We start from the raw sequence: 22,796 nt of genomic DNA, 5'->3' as shown, positions 1-22,796 counted from the left end.
TGTTCAGCGGTTGATCAGCCTCGCTTTGGATCATCACTGTTATAAAACATGGCGGGTTTGGCGCGAAGATAAACTTTTTCATACAGTCATGGCTATTTTAAACCGATTTTACAGATCAGTTAACAGTAACAACTACTATATTGAGTGGACAATATTCCATAATGGAGTTTGATTCTTTAGAAAGAAGGAAGTAATGGATTTAAACTTTTCGCAAGATTCCTTTGCGTTTAGCGACATTGTTGCACCTTCTCATGTCAGTGGGCTCGAGTCCTTTTCGGATTTTGACGCAAGTGAGTGCAGCGAAGCATCTTTCGCTGAAATTGTGCCGAACAAAGACATCAACACTGATCTTGGAACGTCTTTGACTGGAGAAAATGTGGGTCAAACGGATGGTTCTGTAGAGAAATGGAAAGAGTCAAGTGCTACTGAGCAGTAAGTTAACGATCGATTTGATTACGATACCAGTCTACAGATTTTTTAAAATCTTGTATATTTCTCTTCTTCGTGAGGCTGAGTCGAGTGAGAACTTTGTGTGAATTTTTCTGGTCACAGACAAGCCTGGTATGATTAAGCGGAATTGTGTCCAAGTTTTTGATGTTGGTTAGCTGTAGACATTATCACCTAGGTATTAATTAGGCTTGCAAGCAGCAATAAGCATAACGATGGAATAGAAGTCGCGATCAAAGTCAAATCTTTGCCATCAGAATATTTTAAAGTATGTTTTAAAACATTTTTTTAAATTAAAGCCAAATATTTTTTCATGATGGATCTAAACCCATCATGACGAGTCTCTTTGAATTCGGTACTACTGTCTATTACCTGTTTGATTTGACAACGCGTACACAATTAAAAGAGAAGAGAATTTGAAACGCAATAATTAATAATCAATTACATTATTCCACACCTGTTGCACTCTAAAGATATTTTGAGTTGTCTGCAAATTTTAACATAGTTTCTTATCCTTTTCAAATTTTGAAGAAAATATCACTTTAAATCTTTCCAAATATGAGTTACAGTACTTACAGCCTGCGATCTTACAGTCTCATGAGAAATGCAACTTAATTAAATTTGAGAAATACGGATTGTTGTTATAACCACACATGAGGCAAACTTTCTGAATTTTGATTGGTTTAGACTGGGGTTTTTCATTATCACCAGACTCTGTAATCAACTTGTTATATTTGGTTTAGTATAGTTTAGTTCCCTCTACTAACTATGATAAAACATATCAGTTGTACAGCGAGATTTCATTGTACAACTGATATGTTTGAAGTTCTTGTCTCCATGCATTGTCAGAGGTTACCCTAGGGGAAGCCTTTATGAATCCCTTAGCGACACCCATTTGTTAATGAATCCTTCCACCCATCACAAGTGTTTTGCACAAAATGTTAACATTGTCATATCAATAACTCTCACTTTGACTTTTTTATTTTTTATCTAATCTTTAGGTCATCTCTGGGATTGCAGGAACTGAACTCCAACAACATCAATGAGTTCTTTGAGGCCATCCATAATGCAGAGTCACTTGGTATGTTTAAGTATTTAAGCAATAAAGAATTACAGTTATCACAGTAATGAGAATTCTGGACATGATGCAAGGGTTTTGATAACATTTTCCATAAGCAGCTGCAGATGATGTTATAGGCGGCTGTGCCATAAGGTGAAACCCAAACACCAAAGCCTGCCCACAAGCTAAACAGATAACGGTGAAAGGTCTTACAGGCTGCAGTAGCCTTTTGGAAACCAGATTTATTGAAATTCCAGATGATGTGCTAATAATAAGCACACTGAACTTTGAGTGGAGAGGTGCAGGCTTGATTCCTGATCAGAGTCATTCTGTTGAGTTTTTAGGCAGGACATTTCACTTTCACAGAGCCTTTCTCTACTCAGGAGTATACCTGAGTGCTGTTAAACATTAGGGGAACCTGTTTAAAATATTCTCAGTGGAAATGGTACAAACCTTGTAAATCAATCTCTTGGCCTAAAATATTTGCATATTAAGGGAAAGTAATGTAACACTGTCTTCTTTTGAAACTTTCTTGTTGCTTTAAAGAGCTTGCATTGTGCAGAGATACATATGGTGGCCTGAATTTGAATGCAAATGCTGAAAACTCAAATACAGGGTAATCTGTGAAAAAATGTTATATGTTGGAAAAAAGATAAGGTTTTTAATAACAGATGTGTGACTTTGCTTTTAGGCTTTGTAGCATCAAGTGAGAGTGGGAAAAGTGTGACTGGAGATGAGAGTTCACTTGGAATTTTGCAGTTAGACGGACTACCAGGTTAATATAAATGAACTCTAAGAAAAGATTTTGAAAAATTGATTTTATTTGTAAGTGAATGATTAGAAATGTTCTGTTTTAATGCTTTTTTAGAGCAGCATGATTTTTAATTTACTTTCCCATGGGTATGAAAAGTATATGGTATGAAATTTTTAAACCAAAAATTGATTTGAACCACAATGTTTATATTTAAATAATAGATAAATGAATAATAGACACAAGGTTTACAGGCTCAGGTAGCTATGATTTAATTGGGTAAAGCTTTAGTGACAAATGTAGCTCTACGTAATGCTGTTTTAGGTATGCTGTTGTAATATATTCTCTGTAATTGAATTTATCAATACAGTTTGCTACTGTAAGTTTTCAGAATTTCTAGTCATGTGTGAGATTTATTGGACTTATGGTAACTGTGAAACTTCTAATACCTTCTCTACCCCTCCCTTTCTAAAGTGTGTATTTATAGACAGTATAGAATTCAACAATATCATTAATTTATCTTTGTAGACCTCAGTGACAATTTTCAGAATCCAGCTGGTTCTACAGAAGCCTCACTGATGTTGGAAAGAACTTTAATTGGTGACGAAGAAGATGGCAATGACCTTGGTGAAGTTGTACTCAATCACTATACTGTTGATGGTAATCAGCAAGAAGGAGAGGACATCCCCTTTACTAATGGGTTCCATCCAGCTTCAGACCAGACTTCAGTTGTTAACAAGAACACAGTGATGCAATTAGAAGAAGAAAGACCAGATACTGGTATGAAAGAGTCGATCAGAACAATTTATGTTATGTTAACCCTTCAACTCCCATGAGTGACCAAAACAGGGTGAAACCAGGGGTTTCAAAATGCTTTGAAGTAGGCGTCAGACTTTGCAAAAGTAGGTGACTGTCAAAAGTTCATTAAGGGTCCAAAGGGAATTATTTTTACCAGAGTACCTGGCAATATGTTATCAAGTAGCCTGCCAAACTTGGGCAGTCACTGGCTTATTTTGAAATCCTCAAGAAACATACAAGTGATGAGATTGCCAAAAAATAAAATTTAGCAATGATTAGTTGATCCAATACCAAATTCAAATAATGTAGATACGCTGCACAATGCTTTAGTTAACCTGATAACACAGGTTAACTTGTTTATCTTCAGGTCAAGATCCAGACACATTTTTCAGTTCACACAGCATACAAGCAAATGATGATTTTCAGGAATCTGTTAATGAGGAAACTTTACAACACAGCTATGGTCAAGGTATCTAATGAGTTTGCTCTCCATGTTCCAACAATTTTCCTGATAGCCCTCAAGATCCATAAAATTGATTAGAAAAACCCTTTAATATCAAAGGAACATTACAAGTCCAGTTTGACTCAAAAATCCCAAAGCCACTTTTTTTTGTATGTGTGACAAAAAATGATGTCATTCAAATCTAAATCATATGAATTACCTGGTAACCAGTGAGGCGTGCTTGAAATTGAACAATAATTTAAATGAAAGAAAGTCCATAATTGTGTGCTCCAGGGTGTACATGCTAACTGAGTTTTTTCAAAGGTTTTTATGAATTTCATAAGTACAGAAAAGGTTGCAACATTCATACTTAACTTTTCATGAGGCTAAGAGTGCAGTTGCTCTGATACAACTAGCTTGAGGTACATTAGACGTAATATAATGATATTATTTGTAGGTGTTTAAATATGTTGAATCAGTGCTCTTAAACATAGGAAAGGGCTAACAAAGAGCTTAGTCAACATTATGGTCATTTGAAGAGTGATGTAATAAGCACTTATGTTAGATGAAGCAATGCAGAGAATTGTGCCAACTGATAAGTAATTAGTGAGTTGGTGATTTGTACACTGTTGCTTTGTTATGTCAACTCAGCAGAGTTTTGAAATCCTTGAATCAGTTGCCGATTATAAAAAATGGAGGAAAAAATGAATAGTCCTGGAATTATGTTATACTATATTTCTTCACCTATAAGCTGAGTGATTTTTTCAGTATTTGACAAAAAGTTTGGGATATTTTTTCATGAGAAATGAGGTTTGGCTTATAGCTGAGGGTTTAGAATTAAAAAACAAAGTTCACTTGAAAATGTACTGTTAATACAAAATGACCTTAAATTCCATGACTGCAGCGCTCTTTACATGACATGCTTTAAAATTTTCATGACAACAATGTATTTCTGACCACCAATCAGATTCTTTGCTTCCCATGTATTGTTGTGTTTCTGCAGTCATGTGGTAGTATTTACATCTTCACTGATTTGCTTTTTTTCTTTTGTGTTTATTTTAATTCATTAGCTTTTGTGGTCAGTGAGTCATTTCCCAATGTTTTCCATGAGGTTTGCTCACTCAAATGACTGGTTACAATCAAGAATTTGGCTTTTGGCGTATAGCTGATGGTTTGTCTTTTTTCCTTTTTTCTTTTTTTTTGGACAACACAAGTCTGTTGGAAGATCTTTAACTTTTAGGGACTCGGCTTATAGGTGAAGAAATACGGTAACCTCTTTTTCACACTTTCATCAAACATCTTGTGGGATAATTTGTTTCTTGTTTTTTTCAGAAGAACTTGATATGATGTTGCAGAGGAGAGCAGGGAGTGGTGATGGTGGAGAGCTGATTGATAGGGTGTCATTGACATCCAGTATCAGCTTTATTCAATCACAGACATTTCCTGACAGTATTTTCAGTCAAAGTTTTGGCAGGTATTGCATGAACGTGTGAATGTTGTCTTGTGATTGTTTGCCATTGTATCTTGGCCTTGCCTACCATGCTACAGAGATAATGTGGGTGGGGGAGTAAAACAAATTAATTTGTTTTTATCAACTGAGTTGATGTTGTAAATTGGTCATTGTAAAGAGTTTCAAAGCTGACATTTTGAGTGTAAGCCCTTCATCATTTGCTCTGACAAAAGACTAATGCTTGAAACATCAGCTTTCAAACAATTAATGGTGGCCATTTTGCATTGTCAAATCAGCTGATAAATCCAGGCTAGGTTTCATACTAGGTTCTTTTCTTCTCCTTGGTTGTTTATCTGATGGTTTTTGCATTTTGTTTTATTTTTAATACAATACAGTAGCAGAGGGCTTGGGAGTGGAATGGATTCCAGATCTGAAAGTGATGGACATGAGGATAATGATGAGGTCACATCACCGCTGCTACATGGTGCAGGAGATGGAAGTAATGATAGTAGAGGACGCCCTGGTCTTGAAGGTGCTAACTCTGATGTGGAAGACTTGCAACTCCAAAATGGACCTTCTTTAGATGCAAGTAACAGACAAGAAACACAGGCAATAGGTTAGTGCATGCCTTCAAATACTGGTTTTTGCTTTGAGTATTCACACTTTTAAGGTACAAGCAGAATTCTACCTTTTGTCTCCTTTTAGAGTTGCGTCAATCAGCAGAGGGTGTTGATGTTCTTCCTGACATTCTAGGAGATGGAGGTGGAGGTGGCGATGGCAGCAGTGGTAACAATAGTGATACAGATGATGGTGGCCCAGCTGGTAAGAAAGGGATTAATTAGAAGGGTCAAGTCTTATGAGCTGATAGAGTGGCCCACAAGTGCTAGTTTCTGTATTCTTGTTTCTGTTGCATAAAGCTACCAAGAGTATTTTTACTCTATGGGTCTCCTCTCAGGATGGAATGCCATTCAAAAGTAATGTCACATAGGCCTAGCATTACTCCAGCATTTTTCAGTGCCCTTACATACTCTGACAGGTGAATGGAAAGAGGCACTGTGAGGGTAACATGTCTTGCCCTAGACCACAGCAGAAAGACTGGATTGGGGCTGGAACACAGACCTTTCAGTTTGGAGTCTGGTGTATAACCATTTGATCATTTTGTCACCCCTATCTATGGAGTAGCGAAATAGAGTATCATCATGCAAGTGAACAGTTATGTGTTGTGTCATTTGCAGGAGCAGCATATGCATCCTCTACTGCAAGCTCTTTACCATCCTTAACATTTCCTCCATCAATCATGTCATTTGGATTTGTCAACCAATCCATGGGAGGAAACTTCCAGGGCACTTCCTCTTTACCTGCCAGTGATAGTCTGACAGCAGGGAGAGGCTGTCCTGTTGGTGATGCTGCTGCAGAAAGGTCACCTGTCCTGTCACCTAGTCCTCCAGACTGGATAAACAGGTTACATGATTCTGTGACTATGCCACATTCTCTACATTTCCAAGCTTCGTCTACTCCCATGGTTAGAGAGGTATTGTTTCCCTTGAAGGAGTTTTATCAATTTACAATAGGTCAATTAATTTATTATTTTGATCTACTCAATTAAAGGTTAGGAAAACTTTTATATTAATTTGTTTTATGTTGATATGTCTTGTTTTTTTGTGTTTGTTTTTTCTTTTAATTAAATGGGCTTACTTTCCTGTCTGGAATTCAGGCTCACACTTCTGCATTGCTGATCTGTTGAAATTTCAGACATTTTGCCTGGCTCATGCAAACCATTTACTTATACTCTAATTTTCCATTTTTACCCTGAAATTTGCAGCGTAACTGCTGCTTAGCTGTGCCCTGTGTTGCAGTTCAGTTTTGAACATTCATAATAGATCATCAGGTGTATAGGCGATTGGAAATTGTCATTTACTTAATGGTGTGCATGTATTTCTCTCACTTTTGATTTATCAGTAGTTACTGAAGTGTTTTGAGAGAATTATTACCTTTGACTGGTAAGAACATATTTCTTAAAGATTGAGCAATGATTTAAGCATCTCTCCTGTTGTAATTTTCACGTTCTGGATATTTGACAGGGTGCACCACAGAATTGTGACAACACAGGTACCCACAATGAAACATCAGCTCTAGAGTCTTGTTACCTAATGGGCCACAATGCTGCCACACCTCGTTCAGCATGGGCAGAAGATGGCTCTTTTCATATGTCCCAGGTGTGTTTTTGCTGCTTTTATTCTTGGCTAACCGAAATGTAGTCAAGATGAAATTGCTAAGGAAAAATCATTTGTTAAAGTCTTATTCACAATGAGTAGGCTAGCTCAATGGTAACTGACCAAATCTTGCCTTGCTGGTGAAGTCTAGTCTAGTTTAACTTAGACTAGCCTAGCCTGGTATAGTGTGCATGTTTATTAAACAGTTTATGTAATTAATTGCCAAGTTTTTGTCAGCTCAATTGTTAGGCATCAATGTCAAAATAGGAATGTGTGTGGTTTTGAATCCTCTCTAGAGGCTCAGAGCTTTTTCTTCATCCCATGCTCCAAGTAAATATGTAAAATTTGTCTTTGTCTTGTTATTTACTAATCAGATGCTGGGCAACAAACAAAGCAACTCTCTTGTGGATGCTGAGTCCTTGAACTTTGACCCTACCACCATTGATGCTGCCCATAATGCTTCTCAAGATGAGGATAAGGTAAAGCTTGTAGAGGCAACTCTGCCTACCTGCATTTTATCACTCTTCACAGAAATGAACAGTTTGGTTAGGTTCAAGTGAATGACTCAGTGAATGTTTGAAATGTTTTTGCCAAGCTAATTTTTTTTACCTCCACTCAACTGAACACCCAAGAGTGATGATTTCAAGGTGTGTAAGCAAGCCAAAGCAGTTTCCATTTATCTAATAGTTTCCATTTATTTAATAGCCTTAAGCAAGCCAAAGCAGCTTCTATTTATTTAGCCTTAAAATCTTACTTAAACCCTTTAAATCCAAGATCTGATTATTAATTCTCCTCTCCAGCTGCAATCAGTTAGTTATGATTTACTGTGTGAGAATTTGGCATTAGGTCAAGGTAACACATTTTTTACGTGATAAGTTTGGGTATTCTCATTACCTGTTTGCTGGATAATTTAAGGTTATTATTGGGAAAAGTTACATGTTAATCACTTCTGGGGGTTAAAGGGTTGAAACTAGCTAAAGCCACACATAAAAATCCTTAAAAACCAGAAGATGGAGGAGAAGAGTAATATGTAACCCTGACCAAAACATTGCTGCTACTCCTTGTGTTTTAGGGTATCTTTGGTGAATGTCTGGACTGATTATTTTTTATCAATTGATAAATAAAGTCAAAGACTCTTAATAAGATTGCCATGAAATGGTTATTATAATCTAGTGTTCACATGATGATATTAAACAACAACAAAGCAGGATGAGGGCTGACTGAAGAGTTCCTCATTCTCCTATTAACTGAAAATTGCAAACTCTAAACCCCTAATTAACTCAGTGCAATGCTACCCATGTAGATCTCTGATATGTGCTGGTAAAATTACAATTTATGCTGATTAAGGATCATCACAAATTATACTTTCTTTAAACAGAGAAGGAATATGATGCAAACTCTGTATTTTGCATTCTTGTTTCCTATGCAGACTCTCATTTCCAATGAAACAGCTTTTGAAGGTTATTCAAATCAAGAATTGGATCAGAGGTCAGGAAGCTGGCATGGTGATGGGTCAGCTGTGTCTGCTACAATTAATCAGAGTAGTCCTGACTTCTCAATCAAGTTTGGCAATAGTATTTTCATCAATGGGGACTCAGCCATTGACAGTTCAAAGCTATGGAAGGTATATGCAGTTGGAATTTGAATGGCATTACTGTATAACTTGCTAAAATATAATTCCATATCTTACGGAAGCTTTACAGTCACTACTTTTACATTTAATGAATATGTCAATACATGCTGTATTTTTAGAGTTTGAAGACTTATAAATAGAAAAGTCCTTTTTGTTGCAGCTAATTGAGAAATCAACTCTTTAATTTTAAACAGTAATAAAACTGTTACATGTAATGATTATTTTAAACTGTAACAAGGCCACACAGGTAGTAATAAAAACAATTTTCTTTGTTTACTTCAGTCAACACCCAGAGATGAAGAAGAAGATGGAATGAGGTCTACACCTGGTGTTGTGTTCCAAGGCAATCAGCGACCATCTACTGTGACTGGACAACTAGTTGTTAATAATCAGGTATAATGAAATAATTTTCCACAAAAAAACAAGACAACACAAATTGTCAAGTTATGAAGCTGTTCCTTCCAAACACTCAAAAAGCAAAGCAGACTTCAGTAGCAGTACATCTCTACATGTACTGTCTTGAAACAGTGACTACTTTTCAATATATACGAGCATGTATAATTATTAAGCTTTTGTTACATGTAAGAACATTTTAATTTCTCCTCAAGCATGCTAGAACAGAACATTCAAGTGATGGGGATCCTTCTACAACCTTGGCATCAGGAGTAACAACTTGGAGAGAGGGTATTGAAGCTTAAATGCTATTTGTGAAATATTTATAGAAAAAGTTTTTGAAGTCTTGTAATGAATGTACAACCTTGGCATGCCGTGACATACACATGCTAAATTTGGGTGTGTTGTTAGATCTCCCAAGAGACTCTAGGAAGTGTACATCATGCTAATTTTACTGCGGCTGGCCTTATGGGAACTGATTACAGTATGTCTGTGTAATGTAAAAAAATAAATTGTTAACTTTAAAGTTACTCTGAATTAAGTAATTCTGGATACCTTGAGACTTTACAATAGGAAAGGACAATACTTCTTTCTATGATATGGTCACTTCCAATGTGGATCTTGGTGTTAAACACCATACTGCTAGTCTTTGGGCAGTTTTAAGTAAACCTCGTCACCAGATGAAGACTAGCAGGGTCCTATCAAACTGTTGCCATCTGTATGGGAAGTAGCTTCATTACATCTACATGTATGAGACAAACAACAATAACATTAAACTCTATGCAACCTTGTTCCCAGTACCAATATCCATGTGAGCATTGCTACCCATAAAATACATAAATTTCTTTCTGCCAAATTACTTTGATCTGTGAATGAAGTGTATAAACATCTTAAATGACAAGCCTATTCCCCCTTGCACCAGAATTTAACTGTTTTTGCTGGGTTGGACAAAATTACCCAAACTGAAAGCTCACTGTGTTGTTCCAAAATGCAGGAAATTCCCGGGGGCTAGTGGATCTATCAAGTGGCCAAAATGGTGTTGATCTGCCTACTGACAGAACTTTGACTCCTGGAGGAGTTGGTGATGATACTTCTATCCAACAAACAGCAGCACCTTGGGAAATTGATAAAATGTCCTCTTGCCCTTGGCCTGATGGTGCAGGTGGAATGCAAGACTCAATACTGAGATCAAATCCATTTGAAGGTTTGTTTCTAGCCTACTGAAAGGGAATAAGTAAAGAATGATGCAGACTTTTCAGCATGGTGTCACCCCTTTGTCCAGCATGAATTATGTTTCTCTTGGTGGGGTTGAAGGTTTAAATCCACAGTGGTTACTCTTAACCAAAGAACTGGCCCTGTTTGTTTGAAGGATGGATAATGCTCTCTACTGGATAAATCACTTAATTTGGAAGCAATCTTTGCAGTAATGAACACTACCTGAGAAGTGGTGAAAATAAGGCCAGTAAAAAATTCAGGCCTTATTTGAACCCATGACCTCTGTGATACTGGTGCAATGCTCTACCAACTGAGCTGACAAGCCAACTGGGAGCTGGTCAATATGTTTGTTCATGATAAACCTGTGAAGTGATGGATACATTACTATCAAGATAAATCACTATCAAGCAGATAAAGATTTATCCAGTAGTTGTTGAACTAGTTATGGCTAACTGTTGGAAGTCAATTCTGAAGTTCCTCATGATACATTCTATTAAATACATGTAAAAGATTAACAGCTTTGGGACCACCTTAAAGGTGCAGACATCTAGCCATTACTGTTGGTTGACAAACTGTCTTTATTCTGTAAGTAGGCTCCATTGATCAACAGCCATGGCCTTTTGGTGAAAGTGGGGCTGTTTCTGAAGAAGATCAACCTTTTGGTGGTGGAAGCAAAAGGTTCTCATGGACAGGCTCTGATTTTGGGTTTGAGGTGCAAGGTATAGGGATAATTTTGTATCACTGAACTAAGGTTGTTACCATATATGTAGCTGAGCAAATTTACAAAAAGGTAGAATCTACACCAAAACTTTTTCTTGAGGCTTGACAAGTCTGAAATTCTAGAAATGCATTAACTTTCTAGCACCAACAGTCTTGACAATATGACCATGCTAACTGACAATGCTCTTTGCCTTCATGGCTCAACACTACTTTATCAAAAGTAAAATAAATTTAAGTTTATAATAAGCTGCTTTACCAACCTGTCAGGTTTTTCTTGAACACAAAAGAATCTGTTTGAAAGAATTCATTGAACCTTAAAATTCCTATTTAAAAATGAAATAAAATAAGCCCTTATTTGCAATGAAAAGGGGCCAAATTTGTACAGAATCTACTGAAACTAGGGATAGCTGTTACTGCACAGTACTATAGACAGTGCCAATAATATTCCAGCTACCAAATCTTCTTTTGAAAGAGACATTATCTCTCTTTTATAGGAGATGCAGAAGCAATTATTGCGGCAGGTGAAGAGAGTTTCAACAGGGAGCATGAGCTTGAAATTCCAGTAAGCAGATTTGCAACCACTGTAAATAGTAATTGTGGCTTTACAGGAATTAGGACATTTTGTGATAAAGTCCTTCACAAAAACTGGATCGATACTCCAAGCCCAGGAATTTTAAATTAATTTTAATTGCATGCAAGTAAAATTTGTTGGCACAACAAAGGTTTTTCAGTTGGCGTCATCCTGAAAGTGATGATTTAAAACTTGGAAAATATTTGCTATTACTTCACTTAATGTACTTAGTTTGGTAGAGGGAGATTGCATGACAAGACAAGGCATAACATGTAACTATTTTTCAAATGGAATACATTAATATCACTTTGACCTGCAGATAAATAAATGAAGATAAGAATGGTGATCACTGCACTGCTGTTACAGTGGTCATGGGTTCAACTCCCATACAAGCCTAGATATTTCTATTCTATTGAGTAAAGTGTTATCAGACTAAAGTTTAATTTATGTGTGTTTTGTCTGTTACAGTCTCACACTCAAATTAATGATACAACTAAGTTGCATGATTGGACTGTGCCTGAGAGTCACTTTCTCACAAGACCATCCCTGCTCCAGGTTGTGGGTATAAATGATCCTAATGGCTTGGGAGAGGTGCGTATTTCATTTGGTGCATTTCTTGCAGCAGGATCAGGAGAGCTTGGTTCATTGTCTAGAACTAGTCCTGACAGACCCAGGGTAAGTTTTAAGTTTTGAGGTTTGTAGTTGACCAACAACCAACCAGAAGTAGAAGGTTAAAGTTTGGTTTGAACAAGCAAAAGAAAGTCATGAATCTACAACAATTCTAAAAACATGTAGAAGGTAATCTGCAATGGAATTGCATCCCATCCTTGTGAGGCAGTTAGTTGCACTGCAACAGAAATAAAAATATTCTGATTTGGAAGCTATGCAAGCCATTCTTGTGTACAAACCTTTATAGAGAAATGATTATTATGATATTGGTTAATCATTAATCCCACTCTTTTGTTCATTTGCCACCTTAGCCTCATTTTGGAGATGACAAACCAATACTGACCCCCTCCCCACAGCCACCAGTGAGAATGATCAGCAAGCCTTCTACACCGTTTGATCAGTTTATGCAAGAGAGCAATCCGCCTGATGTTCTTTCAAATAGGACATCTGCCGATGGAGGCATCAAAGAGGTATTGCAACAGCAACCTAAGCATGTTGCTAAGAAACCTCAGAAACATGATCAGTTGAAGAAAGAAGAAAGTTTAGAAGCAGGAAGTTGTCCTGGAACCTCCAAATCCCAGGGGTTGGCTGCTGCAGGTCCAGAAGAGCTGTCTTTGGAAATGCAGAAGATGAAGCTTGATGAGCAGTTCAAAGTTGATTCTACCTTCAAAAGTAGAAGTAGAACAGCAAGTCAGACTAGCTCACAGAGCAGTAGCAGTAAAGGAAGTATCAAGAGTGTCGTCAAGATAGACAGTTCTCAAAGTGTACAACCCAGTAAAAATATTGCTGGTGATATTAGATCTAAACCCAAGGAGGGGAAACGATTACCCAGAAAGGAAAAGGAAGAGAGTCAAATTATCTCAACTAATCCACTTGATGTATCTTCAAGATCAGAACTGGGCCTTCAGCAGGAACTTCAAGAGTTGTACATACACTCCAGTAGAATAGGGTCTCCAAGGAGATCATCTGTTGGGGATGTAAGTTCTGCTTCATCACTAGAAAAGATGACTCAATTTATTGCAAAAGCCATAAATGAGGATCCAGATGAAATAAGGAAAAAATTAACAGCAGTAGAAAAGAAAAAGTCCAAGGCCAAGTTGAGAAGGAAACGTATTTCATCTTCTGAAGTTGAATCAATATCACCCAGTTCTAGAACATCTGACTTCAATCCTGTGTCCTCCAGTAGTCCTCAAACAAAGTCCTCACCTGAAAAGTTAGCATACTCACCAGGAAGGGCTCAAGGGATTGTGCCTAATAACAATTCTGACTCTCTAGACAAACTGGAAAGTTACTCAATTGAGGATAGTGTTTTTCGTTCTCATGATTCGCCATCCATGATCCCCCTTAGTATGAAGGAGCTTGATTCCAAAGATTTTCCATCAGAACAGGAATCCATGTCTTCCTCTGAAATGGGCAACTTTCAACATGTTATTCCTCAATTTGGTGAAACATACACACTTCGAAAACCTTCTGAGGATAATAATCAACATCTTAATGCTCCTATGGTTGATCCCAGGAAACATAGAACACATGAAATTGAGCAAAGACTAAACCGCTCACTTCCTAAGGATGAAGACCATGATAATTTTTCACATCCTCCCATGGCGACTAGGCAACTTCATCCTTTAATCCAAGAAAGCACTATGTGGCAGTCAGAATCCTCATCACCTAGGCAACGACTTGAGACATCAGATAGTGCTGTTGGAAGCATGACTACCTCACTCTCTGAGGATGTTACCACCACTAGACATTCTTGGCCAGAAGCAACCCCAAGTCGTTGGTACAAGACAAGGGAGGACTCTCGTTGGGCTGCTAATGTGCAAAATTATGCTAGCCAACTTAGTGGCGCCAATGCAACTGTAGGACTTATGACTCGTGTTACTGCAAATGATAATGTAAAAGTAGCTGTTCAAACTAGCAACTTGAATGAAGGACTGCCATCATCTTTGTTGATGCATGGGCATCGGCCTGCAAGTTTAACCAATCACAATAGTTCACCACTCAGTATTCCAGTTAGCACTTCTCAAGGAATTGTTCCACTTGTGAATCAAGGGACAATATCACATTTGTATCCTGGGGGTAACATCAATGGTTCCATTGGTTTACCAGGCTTGGCAGGGCCTATTTATCCAGGAAATGGTTTAAGTATTCAGACGCATGGCCCATTGTCACATACAGCACCAGTTGGGTATGGTCCAAGGATGGCTCCTGTTGGGTCAGCCATGTATCCAGGTCATGGACATGGCTTAATTAACACTTTACATGGTCAAGTTCCTCTTGTTCATACTGTTTCTGCGTCAATGGGACCAAAACCATCAAGTTTAACACCAACCTATGTCCGATCTATCGATGTTAACATTCCTCATAGTAGTAATAGTCAATATGAACCCACCCATCAACTTCCTTTACAATTTCAATCTAACCCGTCAAACATTTCTGGGTTCCCAGCTACATTCACACAACCAAAGATACCTGCTTCCTTACCTTTCCACCAACCTTCTTTCCAACATGATCCTAATGGACTTTTGCAAGTAAGACCTGAATTTTCACGAGAGAGAATGCTACAATCGCCATCGCAGCTGATTATACCAGGGGAGATAAAGGTTCCTTCGTTTTGCTGTGTGGGTGTCTTGACAGAAACGGTCATTCCTTTGCACAACAGTAGTAGCCGATGGATGCATTGTGAAATACACTCTATCTTATCCACGGTCAACGGGGTCCAGGTAAGTGCTATAAAGACATTTAATTGTGCATTGTTTTGTGATGACTGCTTCAAACCTAGGACAAGAGCTCTATTTGAAGTAAAATGTTTAACGATCTTCTCAGTGGGAGATGAACTGGCAAACAGGGTTAGTGCATTGGACCATGGAAAAAAGATTAAAGCCCTCATGGATGTTAAAGCAGAACTTATATCACTGATGAAACTAGTTATGACCTAGTTCACTGTACTGTGTCTTTGGCTCCATGGTTAAGCATCAGAGCCCAGAATCCTAAGGTCCAACATCTGACAGTTTTTTTCTTTGTCCCAAGCTTGTAACAAGCCAGAAAAAAAATTTTTTCTCTCGTCATTTGTTCCTTTCTCGTTTTTAGTTGCCTAACTGCCCTTTCCCTAACATGCAGGTACCAAGTAGCAGTAGTGCATTTTCTCACCAGCTGAAAGCTATCATTGGTCCACATACCACAGAGAATATCAAGGTTAGTGTCTGAACGGAGTATAGGCAATGTTGGACCCCAATTTTGAGGTATGTAACACACACACAAAGAATAAAATTGGTTTTGATTCTTGAATATTAATCTTTATTAGCAGGCTGATATAAGAACATTTTAAGACAATTGAATGGCAATTACCTTGATTAGTTGACCAATTTAAATTATACATAATTACAGGGACAATAAGGTGTAAGTGTCTGATTGTGCTACAAAATGGTTCAATATTAAATTTTTAGAAAAAGAGCACTTTTTTTTTGCCTCTTTGTTAGTTAAGCATTGAGCCTAAAGAAGCTGGCACACTCACTACACAGCTGCAAGTTTATTCATTCCCTGTTGTGTGTGAAGTACAACAAGTAACGCATAGTGTGGGACCAGTGTTGGCCTTAGAAGTTGTTGCTGAAGAACCTCAAGTAGAGGTATGAAGAACAATGTAAAGAATCAGTCACTTTTAGCAGCTCAAATCTATTTGTGAGTCTGTATAAACCAAGTTGTTTCTGTGCACATTTTTAGGCTGGTTGATTTGGTGATAAGCTACTCAATGGAAGGCATTTAATGTTTCCTGCTCCTTTTGGTTGTTGGATGCATAGTGCGTTATTGTTAAAGTTTTTTTTAAACTTGATAATTAGGTTGTTCTTGAGGATGAAAACTCTATTTTCTTTGGTGAAGTTTCTTGTGGGGCCAAGCAATGCCGACCAATTCATCTTGTTAACAGAGGGAGAGCCCAAGTGCCTATCAGAATCATTATATCTGCAGTAAGTTAGCCACTCAATTATTTTTTATGCTAGTATCATTGTAGAAAAGTGCTGTCACTGTTTGTCACTATTATTTAAAAACAATCAACCTAACGGGTGGTGAAAATATGTCTAAGGCCAATTATGTGGTCTCTTACCAGTGAAAGCTATTTTACATCAAGTCCTTAACCTGTACATTAACCAATTACTATGGAATTTTTTTGAGACAGGAAGGTTTCTTTCTATATTAAATCATTTTTGGTTTTCAAATGCCATGCATTTACTGTTTTTTGCTTTTAATCAAACAGAATAGCAGCTCACTAAACTGTTTTGCATTTGCTGATGCGGATTTCATGCCAAAGACAGATGTGGTCAGAGGACCTGCCTCTGCTGGGGCTAAGGGATCAGCATTAACTATCCACACTCTGTTTATAAAGGGACGGAAAGAATTGGTGGGTGAAATGTGGATTGATTGTGTATATGGAAATTTGAAATACTTGAAGCTCAATGAATGTCATTTAAGATCAAGTTATTTTTCAGGTTTTTTGGAACCTTTATATCAGTCTATAGTTTGCTCTGCACACTCTTTTTGCAAAGTTTCTTCATATAGTGAAGGCAGATTGTGATGCTACAAATGTCTCACTAGAACTCTCTTCTGCCTGTGCATTACAATTAGGAAACAAATAAGAAAAGATTTTTCAGACGGTGGTAATCATTGCAAAATCTTTTAATACAGCTGTATTAAATTTTTTTCTGATTCTTTAGAAAAAAATGCACTCCTGGCAAAAAGTTTACAGTTTTGTGTGTAGAACTCAAATTGGTGCAACTAACTGTTTTATCAACTTTTTATATTTTTTTAGCTATTGTTTAGATATCAGTCATCTGAAAATACTCAATAATTAACTTCCACAGACTTCCAAGGTAGAGCCCACTGTTGTCTGGCTTCTGTTTCAGTCTCCAAACATGAGCATTAAGAGTGAGTGAAAAGGAAAGCTAAACTGTACTAGTGACTGAAATTGAGCAAGGCACTTCTTTCAAAGTGATGCCTGTGCTTGGTCAGAAATGCCTTTGATTTTACTGGACTTCCAGTAATAATGTTGATAGTATAGGTAAAAATATGATTTCAAGTGCAATTTTTATTTTGGTACATGCTATCTTTATCAAAATGTCTCGGTGGTTCATAAAATCTCAATTCAAGGAAAGTTAATTTTTGTTCATTTTAGGTCCCACATCAGTTGGACCCGCAGCTGAGTACACAGCACGGCTTGATGTAGAAATTGACAGTGCACAGCAAGGTTTGAAAAAATAGTGTTGGATTATTTTAACTGCAAACTTTTGGTTTATTGCACTGGAACTTAAATTGACAAATGAATTGTTCATGGCAGTTTTCCTTTCAATTTATTTTCTCTCTCTCTGTGTTTTACTTTAGACTTTATCCACTTGTTCACTTAAGAGCAGTTTTCTTGTACTTTTATGCTCATGCACTCTTAATTATGACCATAGGCCTGACTATTTCCAGTATTGCTCTGAAAGCCCTTGAGGGAATTGTAAGACTACATACTCCACATAAACTTCAGGTATGTGTGCAACCTTTAAACATATAACATCTGACTGTTTTTAGTCTGTCTAAAGATGAAAAAATTGTCAGTAGACACTGAAATTGACTGTAATGATGACTTTAACTCAGCTTGTAACAGCTTTTACTGACAATGTTATTTCTCTCCTCTGAGACTACTTGATGACCTGAAAACAGTTTTAAAATTTTATAGAGATTGCATTGTTGTTTTCTAGATCTAAGTAATTCTATGTTGTTGAGAAGAGAAGAGCCATCAACCAATGAACAAGCCACAACAAAGTGAGACTAGTCCAATTGCCTCTGATCTTATCAGGGCCTCTTGAACAGTAAACTAAAACTGATCTGTCCAGTGTAGTCTACAAATTTCCTCACCCTTCTTGTTTTGTCAATGAATTAATTGAATTCTATAGGTGGTGACTCTAAAAAGTCCAGTGGGGAAGAGCACAAGTTGTACCATTCCTGTCAAGAATGCTGGCAACATTACAGCTAAAGTGAATCTTAGAATTGAAGGAGACTCTAAACAATTCTCAGTTAAACCTGCTCAGTTACGGGTAAAACCTGAAGAGGTAAGAAATTCTGAATCTTCAATAACTATAAACTACAATTAGAATAAGAAGCAGAAAAAATGTTGTCGAAAAACAATTATTATGAAAAATGAAAATTTGACAGTGTCGTAGTGATTCTTATTTGGAGTTGCATCTTGTTGTTTTCAAGGAGTCTGAGGTTCAAGTCATGTTCCAACCCACTGAAGGAGATAAACAAGTGGAAAGGTATGTACTCTTTGTTATTGATATGACCCCCACAGGCCTCCCATTAAATTGAAGACAAAAATCCCTCCTACATATTACAGTATATATTTATGACGGCCAAACAAAATAGCATGAGAAAGGTCATACAAAGCTGTACAACCCAATGAGATGCAAGCTAAAAGAAGGAGAGAAGAAAAAGTAAGCCCAGGATGATTGTCATATGATTTCAGTTAGGTTGGAGGGGAAAATATTTGGTTCTCAGTCATGATGCACAAATCTAGCTGTTTTTAGTAACTTAAGAGTCAATAATTTGGGATTTGCTTTAAAATCATTAAAAACTGTGAACAGTTCTGTGTGACCTCTCAAACTTATTTTCCCAAGTACACTTGCGCAAGAAATACTGTTACTTGTAAGTACCAGTCTTTCAACAATGCAGAATGACTGACAGGGAAACTTTGATTTTAGATCAAGAAGGCACCATTTGGTTAGCACCCAAACTCTTCAATTTATCTGTAACATATCCCCATTTTTTCCATAGCCTGGTAATTCTGGCAGTTCCAAATGGACCAGTGTATGAATTAGTACTGAAGGGATCAGCTTTGCCAAAAGAGGATGACAAGTATGACCTCACATTTTTTTTTTACTTGCTTCCATTTTTCATCTTTGTTAATTATTTGATCTCAGTAAGATTTTTCAACAGATGCAATGGATGAACAAAAATTTCCTTGCTTCTGACATATGGCTTTATAGCTCAGTATATAGTGGTTCACAACCACTATCTGTCAAAGTTTGGATTTTCTCACTCAGGCTTCTGTTCCTACAATTTCTTTAATTACAGTTCATCTTTGAAGGTTACTTCAATCATTCTTTGCAAACATCCCCAGCTTGAATTGTAAGGTATTTTATTTGCTTATGTCATCTTGTTGCTAGGTTTGCTTTATTAAGCAGTAAACCAGTTCTCTGCTGGAGTGGAGTAGCACTTGGATGGTCTCAGTGAGTATTATCATATTTTTACAGCCATACTGTAAATGACCCAGTTTTAGTGAAATTGTGCTGAATGATATGATTTTGGGTGATGATGGTTGCAAGAAGGACTAGCTTGACTATGATTCCCTATTTGACAATGGAGTAGGGATATAAATCAAAGTTGTATTAATGAAATGTCAGTTACTGTTACAGTTACCAGGGTCATTTTAGAAGAATTAACTTCACAGAGCTATCTCATCAAGGGAGTACTTGCTATTGACACAACATTAGAAGTTTTTGATCAGGCTGTACTTTAAGTTGTGTACAGTATGGAAAGCTTAGCATAGATAATCAAATCTTTATTATTTAAGTGTAAGTGTGATATTGTAACTATTTTTTCACAAGTCAAGAGGCATCTGGTGTGTTTGAATATGTTTTTTTTTACTCCCTTCAATAGGCAACAGAAGGTTATACTTAAAACAAGCTCTGCAACCCCAGTAAAACTTCAACTTATGATTGAGGGAAACCACTCAGATTATCAGGTTTGTTTGACAGAATATAGCAAAGTTTTCCCTCTTTGCAATTTAACAAATGAGCTGTGGTACACCTCATCTTACAAAACAAATTTAAGTATTGCATGACTCACATTTTTTTCTTTTCACATGTTTCTTATGCATCTCATCAAGCAGCATAACTTGTATTGACAGTGGTAAAAAGTAAAGTTGAAATTATGACACTGCATTTTGAGGTTTTAAAGAATAAACAATTTTTCCAAAATTCTCTTTAAATGACCTAGTAGCATGAAGTGACCAAAAGTATTTGCAACTCCAGGATCTCAGTCCATTACAGGTTTACTGCTTTGAATTTTGCCAAGTTTCACTTTCAATTTGCCAGTACCAATTAAAATGTTCCTGTCTGGAAAGAGTTGCCATGAGAATAAAGTATCTTCCCAAGTACACAACATGGTGGACCTACTTACCTTGAATACTACTATATACAAAATTGTTTTTTTTTTTTTGGTTCCAGATACAACCCATGTTTAGCTCACATGGTGGAAGCCCAGAGCATCCTCAGGCTACTCTTGAGCCAAAGGTCAGTTTGATTAATTGATCAACAGAGTTTCATTGCAATTGTATCGTTATGTGTTAGCCATCATCTAAATGTGATTTGTGCATTATATTGACAGAAGGAACTTCCTGTCCATGTAAGCTTTTCACCATCATCCATGGGTCTCATCTCCAGTTCTCTGGTCATCAAATCCCTTGCTGGAAAAACAAAGTCCAAGGTGACCTACCTTTTGTTATACATTTGTTAGTGTTATCATTATTATTATTACTGTTATTATTATTTTATTTTTGTTTTTATTTTTATTTTTTTTTTGTTTTGAATTGCTCTGTGTCCAAATAATGACTCCATGCATTAATTTTGCTGCTATATCCAAAAGTTTCTTGAATATGTTTTGAAAGAATGCCTCTGCTTATTTTGATCTTGTTGAGAGAAAATACATATTCATGGCATGTTTTAAAGTATTAGAACAAGGAGAGGAAAACCTGGCTTTGCTTTTAGAATGACCTGAGATTCTTTTTGTTGTCAGATACCTTTGTATGGCTGTGGTGGAACAAGTCAGCTGGTGCTGGTCGATATCAGACAGCTGAGTGAAGGATATGTAACCAACATTGGAGAGGTAATGTAATTATTAGTTGTATTTCTAATGGTTCTTGAGAAGTTAAAAAAGGTGTTGTAACTGAGGCTGCACCTGGACCTGTCTCCATGATTGCCAGCTTTAATAACATCACAATGTCTTATTGCGTTTATAAAGGTGGCTCTGAATCTTAGCAACTGATCTTTTAAGAGTCTGCCTCAAGATGGCCTTTGGTACCTTAATTTTAATAAATTAACAGACCAATGAGATCACCAATCTGTTTCAGTGTTGCATTCAATCAAGACTAAATTTGAGTGGGGCTTTAAGAAGCTGTAATGTTGATTTTGTAGCATGACATCAAGGGCATTTGAAAAAAAAGAAATTAATATCTTGTGCATATGAGCATTCATCAATGTACAAAGCATGCAGGAAGTTTGGAGAGCTTGAACTATGTATAAGAGTTGTGTGATATTTAGCTGGGAATAATGTTAGGTCCTAAAGTGTTTTCCAAACCTTACAGTCATATCTCATTGAATATGCAGTTGATACATGAACCAATTATTCTGTAGCAATTCCAACTTGGGAGTTTAGATGTTGTCTCAAAAGAAATTCCTTGTGCCCAAGGCATAGAAACAATTTGTCTTTGTCTACAGTGAGGATAATTACATGTATGTAGTGTGATTAAATTTGAGTGTGCAGTATTTAAATGTAATTTGACCCATATATATTTCACTTATAGGTTTCTCTGGGAAAGAAGAATTCTGTCAAAGTTGTGGTGAGAAATTCTGGGACAAGGGCAGCTTTTGTCAAAGCCATATGTTATTCAGGTACTCTTAGTGGAGGGGCAGAAATATGTACAAAGAAATGTCAGTATGAAAGACGTTTCAAGCAACTGCGGTTTTCCTTTTTTTTTTTTTTTCAGATATCCATACTCTTCAAAGGTATCCTTCTAGTCACTTAAAAATTCACCCAGACAGTTTTGTCCTTTCTGAGAGGACCTCCAGGGTAAGCTGAAAGTGCTTTTAAGATACAGTGTACAGCATGCATGTATATGTTTTGTACGACCACTGTATGGATGACTAACAACTTAAGATGTGAACCATGCATAAATTTTATAACCTGTTTATTTTAAGGCTGTGTTAATTGAGTACCAACCTCTTGAGAAGGATGCAGTTAATTGTCGGACATCTGTGAACTCTGTGGCTGTTGTGGCTTTCTATACTGGAGACGAATTTTTGAGACGACAATACAAGAAGTGAGTAGCAATGGGTTTTTAAAGACTAGAAATCGTTTATTTTTATTGACTGAGATGAAGTTGGTCTGCAAAGCTAAAAGTTAAATATCTCTAGGTTTGAGAGTTCTTTAATTTATTTTTCTCAACTATATTTTCTGTAATATCCTTATAGAACTTTTGAGTCAAAAGACTCAATGTAATAATTGTCTTAAATTATCTTTTAGTTGCATTTTTGTCTCATCTAAGTTGATGTCAATTGTTCAGCCCACACCTGCCAGAGTAGAAAACAGTAAAGGGACAGATTATGACAAGTGTGTCACCTTTGA

At 36.8% G+C, this 22,796-nt stretch overlaps 1 protein-coding gene across 6 annotated transcripts in view; it reads left to right on the top strand.

Annotated features, from left to right (window-relative positions):
- Window positions 1-22: 22 nt before the first annotated feature.
- The window catches only part of LOC113667058 (uncharacterized), a 30,946-nt gene continuing 8,172 nt past the window's right edge, over window positions 23-22,796 (top strand). Inside the window, exons 1-37 of one of the 6 annotated variants that reach the window (XM_089201713.1) lie at window positions 23-432; window positions 1,449-1,528; window positions 2,199-2,282; window positions 2,787-3,038; window positions 3,424-3,525; window positions 4,834-4,972; window positions 5,344-5,564; window positions 5,654-5,770; window positions 6,184-6,479; window positions 7,030-7,164; window positions 7,536-7,640; window positions 8,591-8,785; window positions 9,077-9,187; window positions 9,403-9,478; window positions 10,182-10,391; window positions 10,996-11,121; window positions 11,617-11,684; window positions 12,162-12,368; window positions 12,674-15,085; window positions 15,483-15,557; window positions 15,842-15,988; window positions 16,199-16,324; window positions 16,612-16,755; window positions 17,216-17,279; window positions 17,527-17,598; window positions 17,807-17,880; window positions 18,290-18,445; window positions 18,594-18,649; window positions 19,167-19,247; window positions 19,559-19,621; window positions 20,052-20,136; window positions 20,621-20,686; window positions 20,781-20,879; window positions 21,189-21,278; window positions 21,976-22,063; window positions 22,159-22,241; window positions 22,370-22,491. In XM_089201713.1, the coding sequence (XP_089057839.1) occupies window positions 194-432; window positions 1,449-1,528; window positions 2,199-2,282; window positions 2,787-3,038; window positions 3,424-3,525; window positions 4,834-4,972; window positions 5,344-5,564; window positions 5,654-5,770; window positions 6,184-6,479; window positions 7,030-7,164; window positions 7,536-7,640; window positions 8,591-8,785; window positions 9,077-9,187; window positions 9,403-9,478; window positions 10,182-10,391; window positions 10,996-11,121; window positions 11,617-11,684; window positions 12,162-12,368; window positions 12,674-15,085; window positions 15,483-15,557; window positions 15,842-15,988; window positions 16,199-16,324; window positions 16,612-16,755; window positions 17,216-17,279; window positions 17,527-17,598; window positions 17,807-17,880; window positions 18,290-18,445; window positions 18,594-18,649; window positions 19,167-19,247; window positions 19,559-19,621; window positions 20,052-20,136; window positions 20,621-20,686; window positions 20,781-20,879; window positions 21,189-21,278; window positions 21,976-22,063; window positions 22,159-22,241; window positions 22,370-22,491 (6,866 nt within the window). In that variant the 5' untranslated portion in view covers window positions 23-193. Of the gene's footprint in view, window positions 433-1,448; window positions 1,529-2,198; window positions 2,283-2,786; window positions 3,039-3,423; window positions 3,526-4,830; window positions 4,973-5,343; window positions 5,565-5,653; window positions 5,771-6,183; window positions 6,480-7,029; window positions 7,165-7,535; window positions 7,641-8,590; window positions 8,786-9,076; window positions 9,188-9,402; window positions 9,479-10,181; window positions 10,392-10,992; window positions 11,122-11,616; window positions 11,685-12,161; window positions 12,369-12,673; window positions 15,086-15,482; window positions 15,558-15,841; window positions 15,989-16,198; window positions 16,325-16,611; window positions 16,756-17,215; window positions 17,280-17,526; window positions 17,599-17,806; window positions 17,881-18,289; window positions 18,446-18,593; window positions 18,650-19,166; window positions 19,248-19,558; window positions 19,622-20,051; window positions 20,137-20,620; window positions 20,687-20,780; window positions 20,880-21,188; window positions 21,279-21,975; window positions 22,064-22,158; window positions 22,242-22,369; window positions 22,492-22,796 lie in introns of all 6 variants that reach the window. The other 5 variants (XM_089201714.1, XM_089201711.1, XM_089201710.1 and 2 more) reach the window with 5 other exon arrangements.

Source organism: Pocillopora damicornis, chromosome 3, assembly GCF_964200805.1.
Source record: "Pocillopora damicornis chromosome 3, jaPocDami1.2, whole genome shotgun sequence".
NCBI lineage: Eukaryota > Metazoa > Cnidaria > Anthozoa > Scleractinia > Pocilloporidae > Pocillopora > Pocillopora damicornis.
The sequence above is the reverse complement of the archived record's forward strand: the minus strand, read 5'-3'. Positions and strand labels throughout refer to the sequence as shown.